At 50.4% G+C, this 26576-nt stretch overlaps 1 protein-coding gene across 1 annotated transcript in view; it reads left to right on the top strand.

Moving 5' to 3' along the window:
* Positions 1-26576, top strand: part of CUBN (cubilin) — a 173561-nt gene that overhangs the window by 85657 nt on the left and 61328 nt on the right. Inside the window, exons 32-43 of the mRNA XM_054171388.1 lie at positions 5727-5883; positions 9000-9116; positions 11937-12050; positions 13236-13364; positions 13627-13759; positions 15849-16054; positions 17811-17992; positions 19834-20023; positions 22209-22406; positions 22676-22822; positions 23672-23862; positions 24144-24327. Coding sequence (XP_054027363.1) covers positions 5727-5883; positions 9000-9116; positions 11937-12050; positions 13236-13364; positions 13627-13759; positions 15849-16054; positions 17811-17992; positions 19834-20023; positions 22209-22406; positions 22676-22822; positions 23672-23862; positions 24144-24327 — 1948 coding nt within the window. The remainder of the gene's footprint in view (positions 1-5726; positions 5884-8999; positions 9117-11936; positions 12051-13235; positions 13365-13626; positions 13760-15848; positions 16055-17810; positions 17993-19833; positions 20024-22208; positions 22407-22675; positions 22823-23671; positions 23863-24143; positions 24328-26576) is intronic.

A 26576-nucleotide genomic window follows, 5' to 3' on the forward strand; every position in this document is an offset into this window, starting at 1 on the left:
CTGTAATGGCTTCATTAGAGCCATTGCTGTATGAAAAGCTTCCCATTGCTGTGGGTTGGTGAGCTTCTGTTGATGTCACAGAAATTCAAGCTGCTGCTCTATCAGTGCACAGTAACAAAGAAATCTCCACGTCTCTGCTTGGCCTTTTGGAAGCAGACAGATGAAATCCTGACCTTTGATGTCATGTTGCACTTCACTCAGTACAAAGGCATATGTGAGCAGCACCAGCTGGATAAAGCACAGTGGCTGTGGCCCAAAATCCAGCTTGATAAACTCTCATTCATGAAGAACTCAATTTGGCACAGAGAGAGACTCTTTTGAAAGCAGCATCGGTTTCAGCAGCACTGCCTTGTAAAGCTTCCCTGGCCTGAGCCAGAGCAAGGGAAACGAGGCCCCATTCTGCTGAGCAGAACTGAAGATCTCCTTGGGTCACAGATCATCTTTGTACACTGGCTGCTTGTTTTTGTTCTGGTTCTGAAGCACAGGGAAATAGGATGATGTCTTTTTATTTAGATTAAGTGCATCAGGGAGATCATTGAAGGGGAAATGGATTGGAAAGATGTCCAAGTCTTCTGTGATATCAGGCAAGAGTGGAACACCAGATGGCCTGACAGAAACATCAGCTGTCTGAAATGGTGTTACTGGTTAAAATGTCCTCCAGAACTCCTCAGATGAAAGGCTCAGCTCTGAGTAGCCCTGATAGCCTTCTTGCTAAAGCTTGCAGCCAGTGAATGCAAATCCCTGCCCAAATACTGTGTGGGCACTCCCTGAGCTCCTTGCCGTTGCAGGCACAACTCCATTACCTTTATGGGCCAGCTACAGGCCCTGGGTTTTAGTCACTGAAAGGCATCAGTCCTTCAGCAGGCAGAGGAGGTGGCCATGGCAGAGCTCTTTGCAAGACCACAGCAGTGTAGGGACACCCTTTTTTCTCTGTTGCCATGCCAATGTCTGTTGTTTGCTTCTGCTTTTTGTGGGTTTGGGAGGTGGTGAAGGAGGAGAAAGTTGCCCATTGGCCCCAGCTGTGCAAGCACAACTGAAGCAGCAATGTGAGCAGGGAGGGGGGATTTAAATTTAATGCAGACATCAATCCCTGCCCACCAAGTCGAGGGTGGCTTGGAAATAGATGAAGGAGAACGCTGGTTTGAAGCCAAGAGATAATGAAGGGCCCTGAGGCTCTGGTGTATGAGGTAAAGCAGAGCTCTTCAGGGGGACCAGAGGGGAAGAAAGGACTGGATGGGGTTTGTTTCTTTACTTGGTGTGCCAATAGGCAGACAATCCCTTGCTGCCAACATCTGGATGTGATTTGTGTCTGTCTCATTCCAAGGCTTGCTATATGCCTCATGCAGTAATAAGAGAACAGAGTGAGGGGACGGAGAGTGCCTGGAAATGTGTAAGTGGCTATCTGACGGTGAATGGTTTGGGAACTGCAGTCCAAAACCTGTGTAAATGGAAACTCTGGGCAACTGAGGAAACTGCAGGGCTGTTTTTCACTCTCCAGTGTAAGAACTGCTGGCTGTGACTCCGGCAGCAGGTCCACCCCTTTCTCTTTCTTACGTTTGTCTTATCTTTAGGGATTTGCTCTGGGAGTTCTCCTGGGGCTCCCCTCCACCCTGGAATGTACCATTGGCCTTTTCCTTCATCCTTCCCCTTCTAGCTCCAGTCATTTTTCCCTGGATTACGACTCGAGATTAATTTTTTAAAAATATTTCCACTGTAAGTTCCTTTCTATGGAAAACACTGGAAAATGTTGGGGTTTGGTTTGTCTCTTGTGACGTTCCCCGTTGCACATTCACTATGCGAGCAAAATGGAGAGGGAAAAGGCTGCTGTCTGCTGCTGCTTGGCTATACTGCAGCTCCAGAAAACCCAGAGGGTTTTCCCCTCGTGCTCAGTGATTTCATTCTGAGTCTGAGCGGAGGTCTAACTTCAGCCACACGAGCAGACCCGCAGCGCTGAGCCGCGGTGTAACTGCCCGAGCTCCCTCTAGAGTCAGCGGATGCAGTGCACGGGGCGTAGTCCAGGGCCCCGAGAGCACATCCTTCACTCCCTGAGCTGCTGAAATGCAGCTAAGCCCTCAGTGTCTGTGCCGTTGGTCTGCTGTCAGCACAGAAGAACATCTCTTCACCTGCTCAGTGAGGTGTGTAGCCTTTACTTGCTCTGACCTCACCTGTAACTGGGTTCTGTTTTGTAGAAAGCATAAAGTCTTCGAGATGTCATTGGTACCATCCATGAGGAACAAAAGTTTGGCTTCTGCTATGTACCAGCCCATTTCTGCCTGGAGAGTGTGCCTTACAACAAACAAATGTGTTGCTCTGGAGGCAAACAGAGGGAAAGAAATAGTGACTGCACTAATGGCTGTGGGTTTTGCTCCTGTGTGTGGGCAGCATTGTGTCTGGCGCCACACCAGGAGTGCAGGGCTGTGAGAGTTTGGAGTACTTGGAGACTGGAGGAGAGCATGCCTCAAAAGGCACTGAAAAGGGGAAGGAGAAAGAGTTTGTTCCTTTCAGTGGCTTTGATGAAGTCTTCCCTGTTGCAGTACAACAGGTAGTACCCAGGAATTTAGAAATGCAAGCCTGGGGGAGCTGGGGAGATGAGACTTCATTCCTGCCAGGTGCTGGCAGGGAAAATCTTCCAAGAGAGGGCAGCTAGAAATATCTGGAGTTGTTATGGCTCAGGAGACATGAATTGTTTTCTTGTCATGCTAATTTGCAAAATGCAGGGCACATTTGAACAAGAAAGCCTTGAGTCACTCAGTTTGTTCATTGTGTAGAGGGAAGAGAGGAGCAAACTGCTGCTGTGCTCAGTGCAAATGAAGGCGTGGCTCCAAAGGAAGCGGATGCTTCGCTTTCCTTTGCTCCTGCAGCCACGGAAGTGCATTTCTCAGATGTTTTCAGTAAGAAGCTGCAGAGAGACACAACTCTTTCCTGCACTACTGTGCAAATGCAGGGGAACATTTTGGTTTCTGAGCTAGAGTCAAGGCTGAAATCCTCCCCAGACAACAGTTTAAGCTAATACATAGCAGGTGAGTGAAAATGATGCAGCCATAAAATGTCTGTGTGTCACTGTCCTGCTTAACCTGTAGCTGCCATAACTGCAGGTTGCTGCCGTATCTCACTCATGCTGATGCTGAACTGTTGCAGGTGTCGAGGCTAGGTGTCTGAAGGAGCAGACAGTGCTGTTCTTCAAGCAAGCAGCCCAAGCTTGTTCAGAAAGCAAGCAAGCTTAGAAAATGTTCCTCTAACTTCATGCGCTCCTCTCAGTATTGCCACAGAAAGGCTTCTTTGCTCCAGAAAGCCCTTGGAGGCAAATGCCTACTTCATCCCTTATGTTACTCACCCCTAGTGTCTTCCCAAGTGAGGAAGCTCCACTGCCAGAGTCCCACAGCAGTCTGTGTGCCAGCAGCCAAGCCCTCAGCTGAGCAGAGCATCACAGATCCACAAAAATCAGCAGTACAGGAACTGCAGGCAAACCCTCTCTCTACTCTCTCTCATTGCAGTGCTTTTTCTCAGTTCTAGCAGTGAGATAAACCCCTCTCAGTACTGTCTGGGAAGGGCAGAACCTGAATCCCTAAGGCTTATTCTGTTAGTCATTACTTCACTCCTGTTCCATGCTTTGTGCTTTGGAACTCACAGTCAGGTTTCTACACAGAGCAAATACATAGAATAAACCAGGTTGGAAGAGACCTTCAAGATCATCGCGTCCAACCCATCAACCAATCCAACACCACCCAAACAACTAACCCACGGCACCAAGCACCCCATCAAGTCTCCTCCTGAAAACCTCCAGTGATGGCGACTCCACCACCTCCCCAGGCAGCCCATTCCAATGGGCAATCACTCTCTCTGTGTAGAACTTTTTCCTAACATCCAGCCTGAACCTCCCCTGGCGCAGCCTGAGACTGTGTCCTCTTGTTCTGGTACTGGCCGCCTGGGAGAAGAGACCAACATCCGTCTGTCTACAACCTCCCTTCAGGTAGTTGCAGAGAGTAATAAGGTCACCCCTGAGTCTCCTCTTCTCCAGGCTAAGCAACCCCAGCTCCCTCAGCCTCTCCTCATAGGGCTTATGTTCCAAACCCCTCACCAACTTTGTTGCTCTTCTCTGGACTCGTTCCAGCAAGTCAACCTCCTTCCTAAACTGCACATCTGCAGGGGAAGAATAAACACTGCACACTGCCTGCTAAAGGCTGATTGTGGCAGGATGCCAAGAGGGGAGGAAAGGGTGACTGCATGATACCTTGGGTCTCTCTACCAGGTACTTGTTTTGACAGGCACTGCAGTACACTTCCCACTCTGGGATGAGGTCTCACGCAGCTGGCTAGTGTCCGAAGCGCCATGCTGTGCTCATGAACACAGCTGTGCTGGAGCATTAAGCAGGAGATTTGCCCTTTGTTTCTCACCTCTGAAGTTTGCTTGAGACAGGTCATCTTTCAGCTTTTATAGATATTTTTTCACTAATGTGAATGCTGAAGGCAAAACCATTGCATTGTGCTGTGCAGCCTGGCCAGAAAGGTTCAGTTCCTCTGTGCTGCATTGCACAGAATTCTTGGAACTGGAGGGCCTTTGAAATAAAAGGGAACATGCTCAGTGAGAAGGACTTCTCTGCAAACCCAATGGCAGCATTTTGCTCAGAGTGAGCTTTTATGTAGCCTCTGACATCCTAGCACCTGAATATCTTCCAGTGCTCCTATTCATACTGTTCTCCTCTCCACTATAAGCTGAGTCTCAAGTTCTATCTGATGACCTCCCTGTGGTAATGCAGGGTAATTAATGTTCACTAATGATGAAAGAGGAACTCAATCCAGCAATCCCACTCTTGTTCCTGGCCAGTAGCGCTTCCTCTGCATGTCGTCCAGCTGCTGATGGCCCCAGTGCCCACCGCCTGTGAAACCAGGCACAAAGGCTCTGGGACTGGCCCATGGCTCTGAGCACATCTGCTGGAGTGCTAGGCAAGCTGGGTGGGATATTCTGAGGCTGTGGCCATGCTTCCACTTCTGCAGCTTCCCTTCTTATAATTTTGATGTTGCTTAAGATAGAAACTTATTGGTTCTAACATCACTGTCCTCTTCCTGATGATGAAACAGAGGAAGGAAACAAAATTATCAGCTGTAAAGGCAAAAAAGAGAAGGCAGGCATTCATGGTAAAATTGCAAGTGAAATCTTGTACAGCCAGCTTTGCTTTCTTCTTCCCTTTTTCTATTTCTTTATTAATAAATAACAATTCAGCAATTCAATGCAGCATCCTAAAGCTATTGTAAAGCATGATGTATGGGCTCTGGTCCTTGGTGTTGGCTACATGTATCTGAAAACCGTAACTGTAGTGTCTTCTCCTTTTACACATGGTCATGGCTCCCACTGTGGCACTGGTTTCATGTCAGGCCCAGTCTTTACTGAGGCAAGAAGGGAATAAAAGCTGCCTAGGAACTCATGTTAGCCATGAGCAGACAGCAGGACAGGTGTGGGCAGGCCTGGGTTGTCAAAGGATGATTGCTTCTGTGCTGCATACACATAGAGGAAGATTGTTCCTTGTTGCATCTTTGCTCTGAAGACTGCAGTAGCCTCAGCCTGAAATCCACACAGAATCCATAGGGGCAGTGCACAGATTCTCTGCACTGCCCACGCCAGGGCTGCACTGGGTTCAGAATCTGTGAAACATAAGGGAGGGAACGGAATCAAAGTCCTCTCCATACTCCTATTGAAACCAAATACTTCATTTCCTCCTTTCACACCAGGTATTTGATGGACCTAGCAATGAAGCACCCCTACTGAGGAAGCTGTGTGGAACACAGCAGCCTCCTGCCATCACCTCCTCCAAGAACCTGCTGTACCTCCACCTGCGCTCCAGCACGGCCACGCGGCACCGCGGCTTCAGCGCGCGCTTTGCTGAGGGTGAGCTGCTGCTGTGCAGCAGGGCATGGCCCCCAGCCCTGCCTGTGTGCAGCAGGGCATGGCCCTGCCTGAGCCCTGCCTGTGTGCAGCAGGGCATGGCCCCCAGCCCTGCCTGTGTGCAGCAGGGCATGGCCCTGCCTGAGCCCTGCCTGTGTGCAGCAGGGCATGGCCCCCAGCCCTGCCTGTGTGCAGCAGGGCATGGCCCTGCCTGAGCCCTGCCTGTGTGCAGCAGGGCATGGCCCCCAGCCCTGCCTGTGTGCAGCAGGGCATGGCCCTGCCTGAGCCCTGCCTGTGTGCAGCAGGGCATGGCCCTGCCTGAGCCCTGCCTGTGTGCAGCAGGGCATGGCCCCCAGCCCTGCCTGTGTGCAGCAGGGCATGGCCCTGCCTGAGCCCTGCCTGTGTGCAGCAGGGCATGGCCCCCAGCCCTGCCTGTGTGCAGCAGGGCATGGCCCTGCCTGAGCCCTGCCTGTGTGCAGCAGGGCATGGCCCCCAGCCCTGCCTGTGTGCAGCAGGGCATGGCCCTGCCTGAGCCCTGCCTGTGTGCAGCAGGGCATGGCCCCCAGCCCTGCCTGTGTGCAGCAGGGCATGGCCCTGCCTGAGCCCTGCCTGTGTGCAGCAGGGCATGGCCCCCAGCCCTGCCTGTGTGCAGCAGGGCATTGCCCTGCCTGAGCCCTGCCTGTGTGCAGCAGGGCATGGCCCTGCCTGAGCCCTGCCTGTGTGCAGCAAGACATTGCCCTGCCTGAGCCCTGCCTGTGTGCAGCAGGGCATGGCCCTGCCTGAGCCCTGCCTGTGTGCAGCAGGGCATGGCCCCCAGCCCTGCCTGTGTGCAGCAGGGCATGGCCCTGCCTGAGCCCTGCCTGTGTGCAGCAGGGCATGGCCCCCAGCCCTGCCTGTGTGCAGCAGGGCATGGCCCTGCCTGAGCCCTGCCTGTGTGCAGCAAGACATTGCCCTGCCTGAGCCCTGCCTGTGTGCAGCAGGGCATTGCCCTGCCTGAGCCCTGCCTGTGTGCAGCAGGGCATGGTCCCCAGCCCTGCCTGTGTGGAGCAGGGCATTGCCCTGCCTGAGCCCTGCCTGTGTGCAGCAGGGCATTGCCCTGCCTGAGCCCTGCCTGTGTGCAGCAGGGCATGGCCCTGCCTGAGCCCTGCCTGTGTGCAGCAGGGCATTGCCCTGCCTGAGCCCTGCCTGTGTGCAGCAGGGCATGGCCCCCAGCCCTGCCTGTGTGCAGCAGGGCATTGCCCTGCCTGAGCCCTGCCTGTGTGCAGCAGGGCATTGCCCTGCCTGAGCCCTGCCTGTGTGCAGCAAGACATTGCTCTACCTGAGCCCTGCCTGTGTGCAGCAAGACATTGCTCTACCTGAGCCCTGCCTGTGTGCAGCAAGACATTGCTCTACCTGAGCCCTGCCTGTGTGCAGCAGGGCATTGCACTGCCTGAGCCCTGCCTGTGTGCAGCAGGGCATTGCCCTGCCTGAGCCCTGCCTGTGTGCAGCAGGGCATTGCCCTGCCTGAGCCCTGCCTGTGTGCAGCACGGCATGGCCCTGCCTGAGCCCTGCCTGTGTGCAGCAGGGCATTGCCCTGCCTGAGCCCTGCCTGTGTGCAGCAAGACATTGCTCTACCTGAGCCCTGCCTGTGTGCAGCAGGGCATTGCCCTGCCTGAGCCCTGCCTGTGTGCAGCAGGGCATTGCCCTTGGCCCTCCTTGCCTGCTGGGCACAGCCTGCCAGCACTCTTGTGTCTGTGCCTGCAGCACTCAGCAGCATCTCTGACAGCACAGAATTTTTCCAGACGAGAAGGAATTTAGAATTTCAGTATCATCTTAGGGTCTTTGATTGGATAACAAATAAGCACTTCTTATGGCAAGGCATCTAGCACACAGCAGCAGCCTCTGACTCTTCCTCTCTTAAGAGTGAGCTACCCCTAAGTGTCCTGAGAAAAACGGAGAGCTGGCAGTTTGCAGAGGCCCGGTGACCAAATCACATTTTCTGTGTCCACCCATGCGCACGACTCTGCGGGGCTATGAAAGGGTCCTGTGTGGTGCTGTTGATGGGCTCCATGGGTTCAGGCCTGCCAAGCCCTGCCAAACAGCAACTCTGCAATTTGTGGAGGACTAATTGGGTTTTTACATGGCTTCCTTTTTGTCAAAAGGTGGCACAAAGTGGGCAGGATTTTCCCTGCCACTCACACCATGTCATTATTTCTGGTTGTCTTTCTTTTTTCACAGCCTGGGAGGTGTTTTCTCCCCAGGATAGTCACAAATCCCTTTCATTTGCTCCTTAGGACTCTTTTCACTGTACATTTGTGTTTTCCCCAGCAAATTGTACTTCTTTGGAAATACTGTGAAAAAAAACCATAAAGAAAAGGATGAATCTGCACCGGCAAAGCTGTCAGGCCCTGCTGTTAGATAGATGTCTGCTAGTTGGAGAGCCAATCAGGCACTTCTGACTAACAGCTGTGGCAGCCCAAGCTGTTACACCTGCTCCAAGCACACTGCCTGGCTTAGGCTTTGCACAAGACCGGCCTGGTGAGCAAGCACTCCCTACCAGGGTACAGGCAAGCCAACTTGCCTCCTCCTGAGAAGACTCTGTGAGCCCCAGCTCTTGCTGGGTGTTGTAGGCAGCACGGCACAGGAAGTGAGTCGCAGCCAGTGGTACCTCGCTCCCCACACGTGCAGCGTTTCATGCAGTTGCAGTTTTATTGCTGCAGCTCACAAGAGGATCATGCCAATGCAATCTGATGCTGTCCTTGGACCTTGGAAGGGTCTGGAGGGTTTCTCAGGGTTTTTTTGTCCTAGTTACCAAGACAGGCAAATGATCAGAGAAATGGGTATATGTTTGCACTGTCTTAACAAGTGAGTTTGGCCCCAGGATTGCTCTTGTAGGCTGATAAAGGTGAGATCTGGTCCCAAGACACTTGCTTCTCTCAGGTGGTCAGCTAGGTGCAGCATTGCCTGTGGATCCAAGTACACTGAGTGCTGGGAGCTAGAGCTTAATTCTCTCCTGACAAATCACTGTTGTGAGTTTGGTCTCATTTCACACTGATGCAGTGTGCTGTGTTCATTTTCACTGCAGACCCTGAGCTCTGTGTGTTGTATTTGCAAATATCTGTGTGTGTTTCATTCTAAAGCCTGTGGAAGTTTCATAGAATCAGATTCAGTTGGGGCAGCAATTTCCTCTCCTCTGTATCCTGCCAAATACCCAAACAATCAGAACTGCAGCTGGATTATTCAAGCTCAGGAACCATGTAAGTAAAAACATCGTTTGTGGCTAGCGGGGCTGACTAACATCCTCATCTCCTTTTCTGTAACAACAATACAAAATTCCTCCTTTTTTCCTTTAGGAAGTTCTGCATCCTGGTAGTTGGAGAGTGTGGCTTTCCTAATCTGCCCTAAGTCGTGTTTCACTGTCAAAGATTTAGTGCATAGTGGGGAAAACAGTTTGCAGCTTTGTCATCTGAGCTGATTGATTGTGAGACAAGCGCTGCAGTTACAAATGAGGTGCCAACTGCCATGTGAAGTGGGATTGGTCGGTGAGAAAATCCAAGGCTTTCTATATAATTAAAGCACTCAGTGTTGAGGTGACCTTACTCTGGTCTGGATTTTTCAAGCTGTGCTGATAAGATTAGAAACAAACATCAAAACCAACCAAGGACACTTTAATTAAAGGAGAAAAGGCAGGGAGGGATTTCAATTCCAAATTCAACCAGAGCACAGGAATAATCTGGCTGTAGGCACTCTGCAAATGTGCCTCTCTGTTGTCACACAGAGTTATGACTGGTCATAAACCACCAACTCTTTTGCATCAGGCAGTGATATTACCTTTAATACCCAGCATTACCTTTCTGTTGCAAAAGATTCTCCCCAAACATTACCAACTGGGCAACAGTATCCTGGTAACCACCCTTTAAATGGATGCTTATTTTTGATAGCAGCTCCTGGATTTCAGTTCTGCATCCGGTGTTTCTGTTGTTAAAATCACTGAGTGTTTCCACCCCATTTATAGGCTTATTTTGCCAAGTTTTAAAACTCAAATTGATTGGCCAAAGCAAACACCAGCACAAAGATCAGGGGGAAATCCCTTTTAGCACAGATCTTCTACAAACACCTGAAAAGGAGAGCATGGCAGCTGGTCCTCAGCTGCACAGCATTCGTGTGTGAGGACAGCCTTCTCCTGGATCCTCTGTGCAAGCCCATACGTGGCTCTTGTTTCCTGCATTACATCAGTGTCAGAGGACAGAAAATGCTGTGTAAGAAGTGTGTGTAGTGACTTCCCCCAGCCAGCAGCAGGACCACCACGGGCTCCATGCTGCAGGGACAGGGGCTTGAGGGGTGGCAGCCGTGCAGCAGCATTGCAGGGCACAGCCAGAACCAGTGGAAGTGTCCCGTGGCAAACCACAGCAGGGCTCCTGCTCTGCTTTTGCTGAGAGGTCTCCTGCTCTGCTTTTGCTGAGAGGTCTCCTGCTCTGCTTTTGCTGAGAGGTCTCCTGCTCTTGCCACCCGCTGTGGTTTGCCCTTTTGCTTCATGTCCTGCGGACCTGCATTGATGCTGTGATTGATTGCCCGGGCAGGACACAAGCTGCTGAGCACACAGATGGTGCAGCCGAGTGCCGGTCACTGGCCCCCTGCTGCAGCGCCTGGGTCCATCCCTGTCATTTCAGCTTTGTCTAGCTAATTAATTGTAACCCAGTGAGAAGCACAACATCTGTGCCAAAGTCAGGCTTGACCATCGTGGGAGAAAACTTAGTTACCATCTGAATTGTCAGCCTCTTCTAACTTGCTCTAGCTCCGTGGGAGCTCTAAGGCCAGGGCTTAACTACTGTCACACACTGGTGATGAGGACAACCCCTCTTCTTCCAGCTGTGACTGCACCTCTGTTCCAGTACCTGAGGGGGGCTACAGGAAGGCTGCAGTAGCTGAGTAGCCTGTGGTGATAGCACAAGAGGCAATGGTTTGAAACTAGAGCAGATTTAGATTGGACATCAGGCAACCAGCACCAGAACAAGAGGACACAGTCTCAAGCTGTGCCAGGGGTAGTTTAGGCTGAAGGTGAGGAGAAAGGTCTTCCCAAAGAGAGTTGTTAGCCATTGGAATGTGCTGCCCAGGGAGGTGGTGGAGTCCCTATCCCTGGAGGTGTTCACAGGGGATTGGATGTAGCACTTGGTGCCATGGTTTAGTAGTCAGGAGGTGTTGGGTGACAGGTTGGACTTGATCTTTGAGGTCTTTTCCAACCTTATTGATTCTATGATTAGGAAGAAGTCCTTTAGTATGAGGGTGGTTAGACAGAACACAGAGAAGTTGTGGAAGCTTCATAGTTGGAAGTGTTTAAGACCAGGATAGATGGGGCCTTGAACAGCCTGATCTAGTGAGAGTGTGCCTGCCCATGGCAGGGGGGTGGAACTGGATGAGCTTTAACATCCCTTCCAACCCAACTCATTCTTTGACTCTATCACACAAGCAAGAGCAAGACAAGAGTCACAAACACCCTGAGTCAGAAAGCCTTTTTCAGGACATGGCCTGGAGTTCAAGGGTGTGGAAAATCCAATTCTGTACAAATATAGCTGAGGGTAGTTAATGATCCTTTAACCATTCCAATTGATGTATGTGGAGTGTTCCAAAACGATGAAGAAAGCAGCTGGAGCAGGGCAGCATCCATTGACATTTTGTCTGGATCTATGGTATGGATTGCAAAGGGACAAGGGGTCATGCCTGGGCAGAAAGAAGCAGTGTGGCTGAATGTGTGTGCATTTCCCATCCTGCATTTACTGACACCTTCAGTGTGGAGTGAAGCTGCTCAGGCAGTAGGAAAGGGAGCTTCCTGTGTCAATGTTCAGCCCTCCCCTTCTCATTCCAGTTCTGCTGGAAGCACCAAACTTTGCAGGTTGATGCACTCCCATCAAGCTCACTCCGTGGATCAGGGGATAAATGACTCCAGATGTGACATTTATGGAGAGTGACTGACTTCAGGGAGCAGAAGGGAAGATGTGCATGGGATGCACGTCTGCATGGGATGATATCTGTGTGCAATGCCAAACTCCTTTTAAGGCTTTTCCTCTTGCTTTTGCCAGTCAACCACATCACCCTCTCCTTCACTGACTTTGAGATCGACAGCAGCAGACAAAACTGTACTGGGGACTTCCTGGAGATCCTGGATGGCAATAACTACCAGGCCCCTCTTCGAGGTACTGCACCTTCCCCCTGTTGCTTTCCCACACAAAAGGCAGTCAGGAGGAAGTTTTCTGCAAGTGTCCTCCTGCCTTATAGATTTTGACTGACAGAGGAAGCTCCTTGGCCACTCTGGCCAGAGGAAACCAAGGATACATCTCCTATGTGAATGGCACAGTCCTCCCAGGCACGGTCAGGATCCCACTAGCCTGCAGCTTGGGGTTGTCTCCAGCTGGCTTTTCCCTACTCCTCTGTGAACACTGTTAGAATCAAGCAATCCAGGTTAAACTGAGCTCCTAGTCAGCTGTACACAAGGATGATGTGAGCCACAGGCACAGTCCACACAAAATACAGGTTCCTATGGGTTCCTACAAGTTCCTGGGAGAAGGAGAGGGGTTTCCCTCAAGCCCTGCACAACCTGGTGTTCTGCTGAAGTTTGTACAGCTTCTCCTGACATCTCTGTCCTCGAGCGGCAGGAGCAGCCTGGGGCAGCCCGTGTCAGTGCTTCCACCGCCAGGCAGCCGTGAGAGCGCTCAGCACAGCGTGGCCTGGCTCCCCTCAAATTCCTGTCTGGGAAATCTGCAATATCTGTGCTCTCCCCTGCTCTCTTTTTGTACATGCTCCTCTGTTGGGAGTGGGAGAGCACTCCACTTCAGTGGTTTGTAGCTGGAAGCAGGATTCACGGTCCGGGCTCCTCCCCTTGGCAAGAGATCCAGGGTATTAGCTGCTAGCCTTCATTTTGCTGTCAGATGCCTCTCTGATTCATATTGCTAACTCCCATGTTACAATCCATGACAGGAGAACTGGCCTGTTGTTGTCACTTGGGGTTTTTCCATCAGAAACCAACTGAGTGAAATGGAAACTACTGTCAGAGAGATAATTGATGGAAAGTTTTGGGGCTTTTTCTCCTTTAAGCTGTAGTTTCTGGCTGGAGTGAACAGAAAGGAGCTCAGTGGCAGAATGGCCAGGGAGCAGGCAGGATGGAGAGCAGGAGGTCCTTCCTCTGTTAAAATGAACTGCCAGCAGAGTTGTGTGCAAGTGAAATGGGGTATTTCAGCTGTGTGTAGGCTGACCTGACAACAGCAGGATGTAAGCAGCAGCTGTTGCTTGCTGTCAGGCAGCACCTCCCCAGTGCTACATTAGCAACAGACACTGCATGCTGAACGCTCCTTTCCTTCCCTCCCTGCCTTGCTCTCTTTCAGGCCGTTACTGTGGCACTGCGGTCCCAGATCCTGTCACTTCTTTTGGTAATGCCTTGGTGGTGAACTTCATCTCCAACAGCTTTGTTACTGCCAGGGGCTTCCATGCTACCTACGCTGCATCATCTTCATGTGAGTCTGTGTGGCAGGCACTGCTACCTTGTGCCTCTGACTGAAGGGAAAGAACAGATCCTGTGTCTCTGACGTTCTCTCTGTTCAAGCCCTCCCTTGGCCTTCCTCTCTTTGGCCAAGGTCTCAGCAAGTACATCAACAAGCTAAAGAGCAAGGAGACAAGGAGAAATGCTCTCTTGGTTAGTAGAGGCTCCAGCTCTGTCAAGGTTTGTGTTCTTTATGTCATCCTTCTCAAGGCTCTGCCGTCTCCCTCTTGTTGCAGCCTGTGGGGGCTCTTTCCACATGGAGAGTGGAGCTTTCAGCAGCCCTGGCTATCCCGAGCCCTACCCGATCAATACCGAGTGCGTCTGGAGGATCCTCAGCTCCCCTGGCAACCGGCTCCAGCTGTCCTTCATGTAAGGCATAGCCGCGGGGGGGGAGTTGTTCAGCCCTTTGACAGGCCTCCGGGAAGGCTGCTCTGGCTTTATGAGGAAATGTAATTACCTGATGACAAGGCTGAAACATCCTTTTAGAGTAACTTGGACAGAGAACACAGCGGTGGGCAGCTGCAGCTTGCAATCAGTGTTCTCCTCTCTTAGTCACTGCTACAGCAGTATATAAATAGGTGAGTTATTGTTTGAGCAAGAGGGGATGCTGAAGAAGCCAGATCTCACTTCTACAGAAGAAGAGGAAATGTAGCATTGCCTTTTCTTTATAAAGGAAACTCCTACTGTTTCCTTTCTGCCAGGTTCATTGTAGTATTTATTGTATAGCAGAGTAATACAAAGGGTCCATATGCTGCAAAGATTGTAGGGTTAAAACTCTTCAACATTTCTCCAACAGTGACAGCAGTAGGGGTCCCCAACAAGGGGGGGCCAGGACAGTGTCTGCAGGAATTTTGTTTTCCCTTCAGCAAAGTGACTTTCCTTTGAAGATTTCTGACAGGAAAGTCATGTGTGATCCACCAAACAATGTGCAGTCCTTCAGCAGGGTTGTTCTTTACCCATGATGTGGATTTCTGAGCCTCTCAGTTTCCTGGCATCAAACACTGGCTGCTGCCAAGGAAGAAAGCACTGACCCTTTGCAAAACTTATCAGGAATGAGCAGGAAAAGAAAAGCAGCTCTGAAGCCTGCATTTACAGTTGTTGAGGACAAAAGGAGAATGTGCCCTGTAACGTGCTGACTGCAGAAAGTGCAAAGTGTTCGGTAATGCCATGAAGAGGACATTCTATTCCTTCTTTCCTTGCTGAAGCAGAGAAAAAGTCCTGCAGTCTGAAAAGATTTTCCAGAGCAAATTTGTGAATAACAGCTCCTCAGGTCTGAACCAGAAATCTCCTGCGAAGCAGAAACTCTCCAGCCGTGCAACGTGACACGGAGGAGATGCAAACTTTCTCCTCGGTGGCACGGAGCTGAGCGGCAAGCTGACACTACTGGAAAGCATAGCATGGTTGTGTTAGAAAGCAGCACTGAGTGCATTTGATTCCATAGTAGAGGTTTATGAAGTTTTGCTGGCATGAGGCATTATTTTCCTTCAGCTCAGCCTAAGCAGAAATGCCTGTCTTGCAATTTGAGGATTAGCTTTCAATTAGTCTGTAGGCTATCCAGATGAGTGGTTGGAACCCTTGCCCAGCATGTGGCACACGCTGTACACATGAGGCTGTACTGGGGACTGAAGGGGAGGGGTTGTTACCAGAAAAACAGAAGGCACAAATATTTGGGGCATTGGCTGTGAGAGGCACTCTGGAGTCTTTATTATATATTCATAGCTTGCTTCTGAAGAGAGTATTGGATTGAATCAAAGCACTCCACTTAGAAAAGCAGATAATGATTTTTGGGATATGTTCAGCATTCATCCTGGTGCAGTAATTAAGAATTTATAATTTGATTACTAAATATTGTTCCTTTTCTAAGGCAAACATTGGTTTAGAAGCGCTCATAGCAATCCTTAGGATCTTTTTGTCCACCCAGCCACGTGGAACTCAGCGATGCCAGGGAAAACAGCAACCTTTCAGAATGCAGGAGGAACTGCTGAGAGATTTCTGTTCTCTGAGGTGTTCACTACCAATGAACCCAGGCCTCTGGCTGGATCTTCTCACCAGAGAGTGGAAGGAAATGGTACATGTATGAAGGGACTGCAGACTGATCTGTGACTCTGAGAGTCTTCTCTGCACCCAGTGAACAGTATGAGCTGCTTTGTATACCAGGGGCTTTCTGTGTTTCCTGGCTGTTGTTGGAGAACCAAGAAATATTGCCAAGATTTGAGAAATCTGTACAAGTTAGAGCTTTGCAAACTGCAACTCAGCTGTAAAGTAAGGGGCTAGAAAAGAGGCAAGCCTGTTGGCAGCAGCCCTGCCAGATGATGAGTGGTGGCCTCTGGCTTCTGCAGGGTTGTGCTGCTGTCCTCTCCTTAAAGTGCTACTGTAGGATACCAGTGACAAGGGAGTTAACTCTGAAGTGTGTGCTAGTGCTGTGCCTCCTAATGGCCTTCTGCTGCCCTTGCAACAGAGCGTTTCAGATGGAGGAGAGCAGCAGCTGCACCAAAGACTACCTGGAGATCCGTGAGGGGAGCAGAAGCGGCCGGCTGGCAGCGCGGCTCTGTGGGCACACCCTGCCTTCCAACTACACATCCACTCTTGCACACGTCCTGTGGGTCAAGTTTGTCTCAGATGGCTCAGGCACTGATGTTGGCTTCAAGGCCACATTCTCTCACTGTAAGTAGGTGTTATTTAACTGACAGCTGTTGTTCTCTCGGGATGTTTCCAAAGTGATTCCAAGAAGTGATTGTTTGGCCCTGCACAGTCTGTCAGCGAAGGTTTGTTGACGTCAGCAAGGCTGCAAATTACTTTGCACTGTAGCTGCTGAATGTAAGATAGAGTTCAAAACCCTGTCAGAACTCATTTAATTTACAGCAAGTACACCATAATCAGAAGGACTAGATGTGATATTCCATCTTTTTAACTCACCATAACAGGCAGTGTTCCTTCAGAGCAGTCAGATCATCCTTCAAAGAGCAAAGAATTCCGTGGCTTACAGAAAATAAAGCCTCCCCTGTTTCACTGACTGCTTCCTAGCAGTTTGCCCCGTGAGTTTCAGGTTCCTCCCTCAGCAGTCCTGGCCTGTGAAGATATAAATAAGAGCTATATGCTAAAAATATTTATGGCAGCCCTGGTTTACCAGTAGCCCCTCAGAGTGACAAATAACTGGCTGTGAGTCTTTGCTGCCTGACAGCAGCAGCATTTACCTTGCTGTTTATTAGGCAGTTGATTAGTTAAGAACTTTCTGAGTACAACAGTGTCCACCTTCCAGTGTGGGTCTGTGTGACCTCAGCCAAGGAGCAGAACTGGAAGAAAAGGAAAGGATGCCAGTGTGTAGATGCAAAATGTCAGTGCAAACATCAGGACTTTCTGCAGGAGTAGATTGCTGAAGCTGAATACCCACAGCCATTCTAATTGTGCAGGCTAAAATCCCAATCATTTTCCTTACTTTGAGACTTTTGCTACACCTTTTCAGAAGGAATTCCCAGTAGTTCAGAGCTCAATCAAATCAGAACCATCTTTGGCCAGAGCACACAAAGACATTGTCATGCCTTAGCCCCAGCTGGCAGCTGAGCCTCACACAGCTGCTCACTCACTGCCCTCACAGAAGGATGGGCAAGAGAATTGCAAGAGTGAGAACAGACATGGCTTGAGCTGAAGGCAGTTCAACAGGTAGGGCAAGAGCTGTGAGCAGTGCAAACCAAGGGTCTCATTCCCCATGCCCATGGCAGGCAGGGTCCAGCTCTCCAGGGGAGCAGAGCTCCCTCCCACGCAGCCATTGCTGGGGAAGTCAAACGCCAGCGCTCCCAAAGTGCTCTCCTCCTTCCCCTGCCCCCTGCTCTGTGCTGAGTGTGACAACCCCTTGGGCAGCTGGGTCCCCTCACAGCTTCTTGTGCACCCCCAGCCTGTTCACTGCTGGAGTGAGGTGAGAAACAGGAAGGGCCTTGGCTCTGTGTAAGCTCTGCTCAGCAGTAATGAAAACATCCCTGTTTAATCAACACTGTCTCCAGCACAAACCCAAAACACAGCCCCATACTGACTAGGATGAAGAAAATTGCCTCTGTTGCAGCCAAAACCTGCACAGCATTTATATAACATGGTTTTGTTATTTAATGCTTCTTGGGGAGAAGTGAGGTAACCAGTCAGGGGGGAATTTAGATGTGCCACCATCCCACCTTCTGTGGGTGGAAAGCTGTGCAGGTTGAAAGGGTCATTTACTTCAGGCAAAGGCACACTGCATCCCTCACAAGAAGAAAATAGTGAGATGTGCATCCTGGCACTGAGACACAAGTCTGTGCCTCACAGCACCGCCTAGTACCAAGTAAATGAAGTCAGATGGGCTGAAATGAAAGCTGTATCCCAGGCTGGACCCTAAGTCTTCTTTTAATCTGTGTGGATGAGAAGCATTAGTTGTCTCTGTCTTCTCTTTCAGTGTATGGAAATGACATCGTGGGGAGCAGAGGACAAATAGCTTCACCACTGTGGCCCAGAAGTTACCCTTCCAATTCCAACTACCAGTGGCGAATAAGCGTCAATGCCTCCCAGGTTATCCATGGCCACATCCTCCAGATGGACATGGAAAGGCACTACAGGTGCTACTATGACAAGCTAAAGGTGATTGCCCTGGCAGGAGCTATTTTATTTCAGTTCACTTTGATAAAAATTGATGAATAGAGAAACCTGCAAGAGGGATGGGCAGAACTTCCCAGGCTCTAGTGTAGCTCACGGGGTTTGCCAAATTGTCCTTCCGGTGATTAGTAGCTCTGGGAAGGGTGACATACTTTGGCTCCCTAACAGGCATTTCCACTCTGTAAGTTTGAAATGAAGTCAAAATAAGTCTACAATGGCAAAATCCTCAATTTTAAACCCCCAAAATTTCAGGTCAGATCCCAGGTTGAACTTCGCTCTGTGCTGGCCCAGTTATGATAACATCTGAGTGTCTCTAAACCCAAGGGTATTCTAAACACCTCTGAAGAACAATATTTTACCTGCACCCTCTTGCTCTCTGGATCAGTAAGCTGCTTCAGGCAGCAGGAAGGGCCATGACGATGAGCAGAGGGCTGGAGCTGCTCTGCTCTGGAGACAGACTGAGAGAGTTGGGGTTGTCCAGTCTGGAGAGGAGAAGGCTCCCAGGAGACCTAATTGTGGCCTTCCAGTATCTGCAGGGGGCTACAAGAAAGCTGGGGAGGGGCTTCTTAGGGTGTCAGGGAGTGACAGGACTAGGGGGGATGGAGCAAAACTAGAAGTGGAGAGATTCAGACTGGATGTTAGGAAGAAGTTCTTCCCCATGAGGGTGGTGAGAGACTGGCACAGGCTGCCCAGGGAGGTGGTGGAAGCCTCCTGCCTGGAGGTGTTTGCAGCCAGGCTGGATGTGGCTGTGAGCAACCTGCTGTAGTGTGAGGTGTCCCTGGCCATGGCAGGGGGTTGGGACTGGCTAAGCCTGAGGTCCCTTCCAATCGTGGAAATTCTGTGAAGGTGCCTCTTGCTTCCTCTCTGCTTGCCTTTCTGTTCCCCCTGTAACACAGCCCAGCCTTTCTTACCAGGCTAAAAAGCACAGCATGCCTGGTGCTAAGCACAATGGAGTAACACATGCAACAACTTCTTTCTGAACATAGCTCAGCATAACTGCTTCATTAAATAAGGTACATTTCTTCTTGTCTTTTGTTGTTCCAACCAGCTGGTTCACTAATTAGCCTTTTCTTGCATCTTTGTGAAAGAGAAAGTTGTCACTTATGCCATATATTCAGTATATTAAATTGATTATGGGTTCACTGCTACCCAGATTTAATATTGGTTCAAAAGGGAAACACAGCTTCATCTCCTGTCAGCTTTTAACAGCAGCTTTCCTCTCAGGCAGCCTGCCTGTCTGTCCCTCTGAAAGCTAAAGGAGTCTCTTAAATCAGCTGGACACTGGGTGGGAATCAGCCTGGCCTTCAGCCTGGCCTTTAACCTGGCTCAGGGATCAAACCCTCAGCCCAAGGTTCATGTTCATTTAATATCTCCTGGCTTTGTCTACCGGACATTTTTCACTGAGGTGCAGAGGAGAAGAACACAAGAAGGTTTGGAAGGTGACAGGAGAGAAGCAGCCTTGGACCAGCCCAGATTCTGGCTTATAAATGCATTTTTAAAAGTAAAATTGCATATTCATTTGATAGACTTTGAGATAAGTGTTCCTCAGGGGGGGAAATAAAAGATTTTGTTGCCCCTGCAGATGGCTTTTGTGAGAATCAGTCACTGGACTGTTTTAAGGTGGGAGGTCAGCTCCTGTGGTGGGCACTGAGCTGTTGCTGAGCGCTTCCGTGGACGAGATTCTGGTCTGGTTTTTGTAAGAGAGGTCTCCCTCCCACTGGGATTTGCTGCAGGATCCTTCACTCATTTCTCCTTGGAAAGCTGCTGAGCATGTGCTGGGTGCAGCCCATGTGTGAGCAGTGGCCCCATTCTCCCTGTCTCTGCAGGTGTACGACGGGCCCAGCGTTCACGCTCGCTCTGTGGCCACCTACTGCGGCGCAGACCTTGCTTCGTTTGTGTCCTCCGGCAGCTCCGTCACAATCCAGTTCCAGTCAGATTCATCTGTCACTGGAAAAGGCTTTCTTTTGGAGTGGTCTGCGGTGGATGCTCCTGCTGTTACACCAGCCCTTGCTAGAGGTGGGTTTCCAGGGGCTTGCCCTGTTACTGAGCCTTCTTCAAGCCCTCCAACTTCTGCACAACAGAAAGCCACAGCTGTTACCAGAGTGCAGGCTTCCACTGGCGCTTTGACTGCTTGGACAGCTCCTGGCAACCTCAGGAAGTTCAACAGGAGCAAGTGCAGGATTCTGCACCTGAGCTGAAACAATCATCACCATCAATACAGACTGGGGCAGGAGGTGATAGAAAGCAGCCCAGAGGAAAAGGACTTGGGGGTGGTGATCGATGAGAAGCTGGACAGGAGCAGGCAGTGTGAGACTGCAGCACAGAAGGCCAGTGGCAGCCTGGGCTTCATCCAAAGCAGTGTGGCCAGCAGAGACAGAGAGGTGATTCTGCCACTTTGCTGAGACCTCACCTGCAGTACTGTGTACAGGTCTGGAGCCCTCAATATAGAAAGGACATGCAGCTGATGGAGAGGGTCCAGAGGAGGCCATAGAAATGATCAAGGAGTTGGAGCAGCTCTACTGTCAGGACAGACTGAGGGAGCTGGAAGTGTTCACCCTGGAGAAGAGGAGGCTCCAGAGACACCTAATAGCAACCTTCCAGTACCTGAAAGAGGGCTACAAGAAGGCTGCAGAGAGACTGTTTGCAAAGGTTTGCAGGGACAGGACCAGGAACAAGGGCTTCAAACTAGAGCAGAGCAGATTGAGATTGGATATCAGGCAGAAGTTCTGCCCCATGAGGGTGGTGGAACACTGGAACAGGTTGCCCAGGGAGGTGGTTGGGGCCTCTCCCTGGAGCTATTCAAGGTGAGGCTGGACAGGGCTCTGGGCAACCTGATCTGTGGAGGATGTCCCTGCTGACTGCAGTGGGGGTATACTGGATGAGCTTTGGAGGTCCCTTCCAACCCAGAGCATCCTGTGATCCTATGACTCTCAGGCAGACTGTTTTACAGTGGCTCACAAATGAGCATGCTGCTAGAGGCTGTGGCTTTCTTTATACAAGTACTTAATGAAAGCTACATGTTTTATGTGCTCTCATCACTCCTGCATCCCGCTTGCAGTGCCATTCTCCAGGGCTGGGGGCTTCAACTACCTCCCTGGAGGTTAAACATTCTTAAATCACTGGCCACTGAGATATGAAATGTCTCACCACAATCCATCTCATATCCATAAATCAAGAGACTATGCTCAGTGTGATCAGGTACCTCTGACAAATAGCTCCTGCAAGGGTGAGGGATATGTTGCTCCTGCCACTGGTTGTCTCTAAGCAGGTTCAATGAGAGAAAGTTTAGACTAACTGGGACATAGTGCATTGTCTTCCTTCTAAACCTGGGGACAGAGGGACTGAGGATCCCTGGGCTCTGCAGGAGAGCAGCATAATGTGATGGGTTGAAGGGGAAACCTCATGACTCTGCAACTCCCTGAAAGGACCTTGTGAAGAGGCTGGGGCTGGTCTCTTCTCCCAGGTAATCAGTGACAGAACAAGAGGGAATGGCCTCAAGCTGCAGCAGGGCAGGGTTAGACTGGGCAGTAGGAAACATTTGTTCCCAGCCAGAGCGGTCAGAGATTGGCACAGGCTGCCCAGGGAGGTGGTGGAGTCCCCAAGCCTGGAGGTGTTTAAAGGTGGTTTGGATGTGGTGCTTGGGGCTATGGTTTAGGGGTGAACCTTGTAGAGTAGGGTCAGTGGTTGGACCTGGTGATCCCAGAGGGTTTTCCAGCCTGAATCATTCTGTGATGTTGTGAAGTTCCCTGCTGCATAGTTGCAGGATGCAATGGATCTATGTGCTGGCCACTGAGCCACTGGATATCTCAGCAAGGACTGCAGCTTGACCTGAACCTATAGCCCCAAGGTGTGAAACGTGGAGGAAGAGAAGTTCAGTTTCAAGAGGGTCTAAACTATTTCTGTATGCACCATGCCTTTCTGACCTGCAGCCTGTGTTACTCTGTGCTGGATGCTCCCAGGCCTTTTAGCCAGGGATTCCTCATGGTGACACAGGTCACATCATCGCTGCCCCTGGCAGTAGAGTAACATCCTTACGGCTCAGGATGGTCAGGCTTTGTACTCCCAGTTCAAACTGCAGAAATGCATTCCTGTGACTACAGACATCCTCACTGTACCCCACGCTGCTGGGCTTGCCACCTCAGTGGCATAAGAGGAGTGCTCAGTTCCAAAGCAGGATGCTTTTGTCTCCTTGTGTGTGAAGGTGCGTGTGGAGGCGCTGTGACAGCTGCAGAGACACCTTCGCCCCTCTTCTCCCCGGGCTGGCCCAGCAACTACAGAAACTTTGATGACTGCATGTGGCTTATCAGAGCTCCTGGGTCCACGGTGGAGTTGAATATCCTGGCCCTAGACATAGAATCCCACAGCTCATGCGACTACGACAGACTTGTTATCCGAGACGGTGAGAAGCCAGTCTTAAGCCGGTCTTGCCTCGCCTCATCAGCACCCAGAACTGTCCACTGAGCTTAAGCCACCTGGCTAGCAGTGGGAGCCTGCTGTTCTGCTACAGAAAGCTGGCAAAGTCTAGCAAAGTATTTGGTGGGCTCTATAAATGTTTCTCATTCTGTAAAGGGTTAAAGACTGTGAGAAGCACCTGCCTGAAACTGAGCCACAGCAGCCACCAGGCAGGGCTGGTTTGTTTAACACTGATGTGCCTTGTTTTGCTCTCAGGAGACACTAGCCTCTCTCCAGTGCTGGCCACTCTGTGTGGCCGAGAGCCTCCTGGGCCGATCAGATCAAGTGGAGAGGAGATGTTCCTTCACTTCGTGGCCGACGCCAGTGTGACTGGAGCTGGCTTTAATGCCTCTTACCACAAAAGTAAGATTTGTTTCTCTTCTCCCCTACATAAATGCCTGCCTTGATGCTAGCAATGGGGTAAGAAAAGACAAGGCTCTGGCATTTTAACCAGCTGTCTGCACTCTCTAATTAATCCCACAGACCAATTATTCCCGCCTCATGAATATGCATTACTAAAGGTCTGACTCTGTCAAGGTAAAATTCTCCCAGCCATAGAACACAGCAAGGTTTGATTGAACCAGGCCAGTCAATTGTTAGGAGTAAGAAAAGTGCCTAAGTTTCTGAAAGCTCAGCTGAAGGGTGGGAGAATACTCAGCTAAGAGAGGGAAATGAATGGCTCAAAGCACAGACACGAACCAGAGACACAGAAGCAGGAAGCTGTGTAAGTTCCAGAGGGAACGTTGCAGTTTCCAGCGGCACTCCTCCCACATGCACCCAAGGCTGATAATAGGTTCCTGAATGGATTGAGGCACAAAGAAGGTGTCAAGACAGCAGTGGGCAGCCAGGGGAAGATCTGCCTGGCAGCTGGAGCAGGTGACAACAGTTTGCTCCACAGCTAGAAGCATTGCTCTCAGCATATGTGGATGCTGTTGGAGCTCCTTGGCATAGCTGCCTGCTCACTCTGCTTTTAGTCTGAGAACCAACTCTCTCTGGCAAGGTGTTTGGTGTGTGCTACCTTGCAATCTGCCAACTTGTGCTGGGTGATCACTTGCTGTGTGCACTGCTCCATGCCCCACAACTCTTCATAAACCTGCTTCAGCATTGGCTTTTCCCTCTCAGCCCTTGCTCTCAGGAAAGGGTTTACTCTAGATCAGTATATGAATGGTTGCTGGTAATATCTTTTTCTTTGCTTCATCTCCTTTCTCTCAGGTTGTGGAGGCTACTTGCACACAAGCAGAGGTGTGATAACATCCCCCAACTACCCTCAAGACTATGCTCCCAATATGAATTGCTCCTGGCGTGTGGTGGTAGCCTCTGGCTTCATCATTGCTGTCCATTTTGAGCAGCCTTTCCAGGTTGAGAGTGAGGATACTTCCTGCAGCCTTGGGGATTATGTAGAGGTGAGGCTATTGCCTAGGTCACCAAATCCTTAAAGCTACTGAATCTTCCAGATTTCAGTGTCACTAAAGCAGCCCAGGTTACCAGGGGGTGGGAGTAGCAAAGAGAAAGACAAAAGATTATTTCTCTCTCTCTCTGTCTCTCTCTCATTTATTGCTGTGCATTAATGAATCACTGGGTTACAGTTTCCCCCCTCATCTGGAAGCACTGGGATGGTGTGCACTTGAAGTTTACATTCCAGGGCTGTCTCCTTCAGTGACAACAGCAATTTCTCTTCCTCTAGCTGAAAAATGGGTTAGATAATGCTGCCCCACCTTTGGCGTCCAGAGGAGGGAACGGACGTGTCTGTGGCAGCAGCCCCATCTCTACCATGCACACCACAGACAATCAGCTCTTTGTCCACTTCAGTTCTGACAGCAGGAACGAGGGGCAAGGATTCAAGCTGACATATGAGGCCAAGAGTCTAGGTAAGTCTAGGAAACAAAACTGAATTCTGCAGCAAGGTCCCATTTCCTTCTTCAGCACACACAGTCTGACCCTACTCTCAGGTGTCTCCTTTATAAAGAGAGCCAGCTCCAGGCCTCAGTGCTGAAGATATTAAAGTGAAAAAAGACCCAACAAAAACAACACCAAAAGAAAACACCGAACCAAGCAAAGGTCACAATTCACAGTCTCACAGTATCACCAAGGTTGGAAGAGACCTCAAAGATCATCAAGTCCAAGCTGTCACCACAGACCTCATGACTAGACCATGGCACCAAGTGCCACATCCAATCCCCTCTTGAACACCTCCAGGGATGGGGACTCCACCACCTCCCTGGGCAGCACATTCCAATGGCCAACAACTTTCTCCTTACCTCCAGCCTAAACTTCTCCTGGCACAGCTTGAGACTGTGTCCTCTTGTTCTGGTGCTAGTTGCTAGAGAGAAGAGACCAACCCCCACCTGGCTACAACCATCTTTCAGGTAGTTGTAGAGAGCAATGAGGTCTCCCCTGAGCCTCCTCTTCTCCAGGCTAAGCAACCCCAGCTCCCTCAGCCTCTCCTCACAGGGCTGTGCTCAAGGCCTCTCCCCAGCCTTGTTGCCCTGCTCTGGACACCTTCAAGTGTCTCGATGTCCTTCCTAAACTTCATAGAGGAAAGGGAAAACCCCCTGGAAACAGGAACACTATTTTGAACATAGAGTACCCAGCACAAGTGCTGAATGATGTCAGCAATGACCTAGGCTGCTGTGTCTAGCAAGGGGTAACATTTCTCACAAGCTTTGCTCTCAGCTGAGAAAAAAGCCATTCCTTGTCAGAGCTGACAGCTCTTGACAGGGTGAAAAACGTAGAGACTCAGGTCCCAGGGTAAATCAGGTACTTGGCATTTGTAATTACTCCACTGCACTCCTGATATGAGCTGCTTGGAGCACACCCTGTTAAACACTGTGGCTTGACAGAACTAAGGCAACCTGTCCATCTACTCCAATGTTTAAGTGCTTGTTTCCTGCCTGCTTTTCCTTGCTGCCATGTAGTTAGGGAACCTGGGGGTTCTAATTGACAAGCAGCTGAATATGAGTCAGCGGTGTGCCCAGGTGGCTCTGTTTTTCAGTGCTACTACTAATACTGTACTAAGCTCCTAGCCCATGTAGTATCTGGTGAAGCTAAGCCTTCAATGGCATCCTGGCTGGGATTAGAAATGCTGTGCCCAGCAGCAGCAGGGAGGGGATTGTCCTCCTGTACTCAGCTCTGGGGAGGCCACACCTGCAGTGTTGTGTTCAGTTCTGGCACCTCAGTACCAGAGAGATGTGGAGGTGCTGGAGCCAGGGCAGAGGAGGGCAAGGAAGCTGGGAAGGGCCTGGAGAATAAATCTTGTGACAAGAGACTGAAGGAGCTGGGGATGGTTAGTGTGAAAGAGAGGAGGCTGAGGGGAGACCTCCTGGCTGTCTACAGCTCCCTTAACACTTGTGAAGAGGCTGGGGCTGGTCTCTTCTCCCAGGTAATCAGTGACAGAACAAGAGGGAATGGCCTCAAGCTGCAGCAGGGCAGGGGTAGACCGGACAGTAGGAAACATTTGTTCCCAGCAAGAGTGGTCAGATATTGGCACAGGCTGCCCAGGGAGGTGATGGAGTCCCCAAGCCTGGAGGTGTTTAAAGGTGGTTTGGATGTGGTGCTTGGGGCTATGGTTTAGGGGTGAACCTTGCAGAGTAGAGTCAATGGTTGGACTTGGTGATCCCAGGGGCCTTTTCCAGCCTGAATGATTCTGTGATTCATTACTGTGGGAGGTTCATGAAGGGAGTGGGGGAAGCTGTACAACAGTGTTACTACCACTTTAGCTTGTAAAACATGGCTAAGGCTCTGTGTTAAAGCAGCACTGCTGCAATACAGGAGGTTCTGACAGAAAGGTTCTGATTTTAAAAGTGAAGGTATTTTGCAGGGCAGATCCTCATGTCTGCTTTGCCTGGCATTGCTCACACATTCATTGCTGTCTCAGACATTTCAGGGTTTAGAAAGCAGAAGTGGGAATGATTCACAGTCTGACTCGTAGGCTGTCTAGCTCTTGGAAATTAGGCAAGCAACAAGGTAAGAAATGTTTCCTGCTTGGTTTAGAAGCAATTGAAGGAAGATCTAATGGCAGCTTAATTCAGGGCCATGAACATTTGGAAATGCAGAGGGCTAGGGGAGCAGGACCATAGGAACATAGGATTCTACTGCATTTAAGGTAGTCTCACAGTAA

Source organism: Dryobates pubescens, chromosome 21 (assembly GCF_014839835.1).
Source record: "Dryobates pubescens isolate bDryPub1 chromosome 21, bDryPub1.pri, whole genome shotgun sequence".
Lineage (NCBI taxonomy): Eukaryota > Metazoa > Chordata > Aves > Piciformes > Picidae > Dryobates > Dryobates pubescens.